Source organism: Entelurus aequoreus, linkage group LG01 (assembly GCF_033978785.1).
Source record: "Entelurus aequoreus isolate RoL-2023_Sb linkage group LG01, RoL_Eaeq_v1.1, whole genome shotgun sequence".
Classification (NCBI taxonomy): Eukaryota; Metazoa; Chordata; class Actinopteri; order Syngnathiformes; family Syngnathidae; genus Entelurus; species Entelurus aequoreus.
This window is the reverse complement of record NC_084731.1, coordinates 81,329,937-81,334,020: the sequence shown is the minus strand read 5'-3', so window position 1 is coordinate 81,334,020 and position 4,084 is coordinate 81,329,937. Positions and strand designations below refer to the sequence as shown.

At 44.3% G+C, this 4,084-nt stretch overlaps 1 protein-coding gene across 1 annotated transcript in view; it reads right to left on the bottom strand.

The window, feature by feature from the left end:
- LOC133642409 (SLIT and NTRK-like protein 1) overlaps positions 1-668 on the bottom strand; it is a 2,809-nt gene extending 2,141 nt beyond the window's left edge. The window contains 1 exon segment of the mRNA XM_062036612.1: positions 1-668. This exon segment is cut by the window's left edge and continues 1,026 nt beyond it. Coding sequence (XP_061892596.1) covers positions 1-138 — 138 coding nt within the window. The 5' untranslated portion in view covers positions 139-668.
- Positions 669-4,084: the final 3,416 nt, after the last annotated feature.

The window sequence follows — 4,084 nt, the reverse complement described above, 5'->3', positions numbered from 1 at the left end:
GCTCCGCTTCTCGCAGCCGATGTGCACGTCGCCCTCCACCTCGTCGCAGGAGCAGATCTGCTCCTTACAGACGTCCCTTGTCACGTTCCCGCTGGCAACACAGAGAGCCGCGTTCAGCAGGACGACCCAGAGCAGCATTTTTCTCAAGTCATCCCCGGGGTCTCGGGACGTGCGTTCGGTCGAGTCGGTCCCCCAGAGGAAGGTCGGATGAGGTCGTCTTTTGTCGTCCTCGCCGTCTCACTGGGTCAATCGGGCTTGAAAGATGAAGAGTCCAAACATGATCTGACCTTGGCGGGGAAAAAAAAAAAAAAAAAAAAAAAAACAAGGAACAAATGAGCGCCTTCTTCTCCCGCTGGCGCGCTGCGGCGTGAGGAGCTGTCCCTTCTCCCCCGGTGCTGAAACGCGACCCCTGCGCCGAGGCTCGGCTGGAAAACACCCGCATCACCTCCTCACATCTCTCGGCTGCGTCTCACTCGCCTCCCGCTCCTTTTCCCCTCCTTTTTTTTTTTTTTTTTTTTTTTTGGATTGCGTCGATCCGAACCGGGATCACAAAAAGAGGCGAGCGGAGTTCATCTTTAAAAAATAAAAATAAAAAACAACAAAAAACACTTACACGCACAAATAAAAATCAATCCTCTAAGGCGTGATTTTTTTTTTGGGGGGGGGGGGGGGGGGGGGGAATGTTAAAAAGTGTGCGCCGATTTTAGCTCCGTGCGAGCCGCCTCACTCTTGCAGCTCCGCGGTGAGAAGAAGAATAAGAAGAAAAAGAGTGTCCAAGTCCTGCAGGTCGGGGTCGTACGCCTTAATCGCTCTTTAAAACAGGAGCCTCCCAAAGATGAGCATGTTTTAAGCGACACTGTTGAATGCGGTGCAACTAATTAATCCGCCACAGGCATGCCTCAGCTCAGCAAAGAAAAAAAAAAAAGCGCCGATGAAACGATGCGTCAGCCGGTATGCGCATGTGTGCGTGACGTGTCCGCAGCAAAAGATGTTTTGCAGAAATGAATCCGGCAAAAATATGAGTTCATCAGATATTATATTTGTCCTTTATTTGCTGTTTGTCTGCATTGTTCTCAGTGTTTGGCGTGAGACAAGGACGTCTGCGCATTCGAACCCTCTCTCTCTCTCTCTCTCTCTCTCTCTCTCTCTCTCTCTCTCTCTCTCTCACTCTCTCTCTCTCTCTCTCTCTCTCCCCCTCCCTCTCCCTCTCCCTTTCCCTCCATCTGCAGCGCACTGTGGGAACATTCTTAATGTCTTCTTTATCCCACATCGCTGTTTGACGACAAAAAGCAACCCAAGTGTGAATAATCAGCTCCACTCTGGGGGATTTCCGACCAAAAAAAAAAAGCTAGGGGTTGGGGGGTTGGGGGGTGGGGGGACAGAAGAACATCAACAGCAGACAAGAGATGCGAGCTTCATGAGCGATCTGAGTCTTTTGAACAGCTCTCTTAAAGAGTCGCTACATTAAAAAAAAAAAAAAGCCTTCTTGTGGTCTACATAACATGTAATTGCGGTTCTTTGGTGAAAACTTAGCATAGATGCCAACATTGCAGATACATGTAATCAGTGACATACAGTAAGGTTTGAGGTTAGGGAGGCACTGACTCACAAGTCAGATTTACAAACATGACTGTCATGTCTATTGATCATGTTTTTGTTTGGCCATGTGCTGTTTGGTTTTTGGACACTTAGTTCCTGCTTTTTCACTCCCTTGTTTTGTCACCATGACGACCGATTAGTTGCACCTGTTTTCACGTTCGGACTCACACACCTGTCATCAATCATGTCACTAGTATTTAAGCCTGTCCTTTTCAGTTAGTCCGTCTGGCGACATTACCTCTGTCATTATCATGCCCTGTTTATTCCCTAGTTCGGGGGTCGGCAACCCGCGGCTCTAGAGCCGCATGCGGCTTTTTAGCGCCGCCCTAGTGGCTCTCTGGAGATTTTTCAAAAATGTATGAAGAATGGAAAAAGATGAGGGGGAAAAAAAAATCTATTTTTTTGTTTTAGTATGGTTTCTGTAGGAGGACAAACATGACACAAACCTCCCTAATTGTTATAAATCACAATGTTTATATTAAACATGCTTCACTGATTCGAGTATTTGGCGAGCGCCGTTTTGTCCTACTAATTTTGCCGGTCCTTGAACTCACCGTATAGTTTGTTTACATGTATAACTTTCTCCGACTTTCTAGGACGTGTTTTATGCCACTTCTTTTTCTGTCTCATTTTGTCCACCACACTTTTAACGTTGCGCATGAGTGCACAAAGGTGAGTTTTGTTGATGTTATTGACTTGTGTGGAGTGCTAATCAGACATATTTGGTCACTGCATGACTGCAAGCTAATCGATGCTAACAGGCTATTTAGGCTAGCGATATGTACATATTGCATCATTATGCCTCATTTGTAGCTATATTTGAGGTCATTTAGTTTCTTTTAAGTCCTCTTAATTAAATGTATATCTCATGACACATGTAATATGGCTTTTATTTTTTTGCGGCTCCAGACAGATTTGTTTTTGTAATTTTGGTCCAATATGGCTCTTTCAACATTTTGGGTTGCCGACACCTGCCCTAGTTGATGCTTCATGCCACGTAAGTGTTTTTTCACGTCACAGTAAGTGTAGTTTTGCATGTCCATAGTTTTTGCCTTTGTGCTAGTTTATTATTTTCATAGCCAAGCTTGCGCGCACCTTTTGTTTGTACCCTTTTGTTTGTTTGTTGTTATGGTGTTAAATTAAATCATGTATATACCTTCAAGCCATGACTGGTCTGGTCCGATTGCATTCCGGGAAAACCATCCACGCAGCCAGCTGCAAGATAGTCCTCGTCCTGACAGAGAGGCGAAGCCCTTCTGGACGGCTTCCGTCTTTGCCGGCGCGTCCGGTACTGCTGTGACGCAACGCAGTCCCCGGGCCACACGGAGCTGATTGGGATCAGCTTGCCGTTTGGACCCCACGTTAAGTCTCGGCGCTCCATGGCACTTAACACCTCCTGCGTGTCCGTTGCGAGAAAACGTTCAGCTGGCGACATTCTGTCAGGACGAGGACTATCTTGCAGCTGGCTGCGTGGATGGTTTTCCCGGAATGCAATCGGACCAGACCAGTCATGGCTTGAAGGTATATACATGATTTAATTTAACACTATAACCAGAAACAAACAAAAGGGTACAAACAAAAGGCGTACACAAGGCGGAGAACAAACTTTGGCTATGAAAATAATAAACTAGCACAAAGGCAAAAACTATGGACATGAAAAACTACACTTACTGTGACGTGAAAAAACAAACACTTACGTGGCATGAAGCATCAACTGGGGAATAAACAGGGCATGATAATGACAGAGGTAATGTCGCCAGACAGACTAACTGAAAAGGACAGGCTTAAATACTAGTGACATGATTGATGACAGGTGTGTGAGTCCAAACGTGAAAACAGGTGCAACTAATCGGTCGTCATGTTGGCAAAACAACGGAGTGAAAAAGCAGGAACTAAGTGTCCAAAAACCAAACAGCACATGGCCAAACAAAAACATGATCAACAGACATGACAATGACAGTATGATGCAATGGCACTGGCTCAAAAATCACAAAAACACACAGTATGATGCTAGAATAAAACATTTCAACACACTTAGCACACAATTAACACAGCACTGCAGAGCAGACACTAGGATCAGGGGTCCCCAAACTTTTTGACTCGGGGGCCGGATTGGGTTAAAACAATTTGGCGGAGGGCCCAGCTGTATGTATGTATGTATGTATGTATATATATATATATATATATATATATATATATATATATATATATATATATATATATATATATATATATATACATATATATATATTCCTCGCGCACTAATTGACAGAAAGAGCACACACTAGCTGTGTGCTCGCCCGACACTGTGGCGCGAGCGCAAAGATGTCATGTTATTGATGGAAAAATTCATTTTTAGACAATATGATGTGCCTGAGCGGCTAGGAAACACAAAAAGTAGCAAGCGGTGGAAAATGGATTAGAAAGGACAGATTTAAAAAAAAAATTTAAAAAAAATTTAATAAACATTTAAACTTGTGACTTC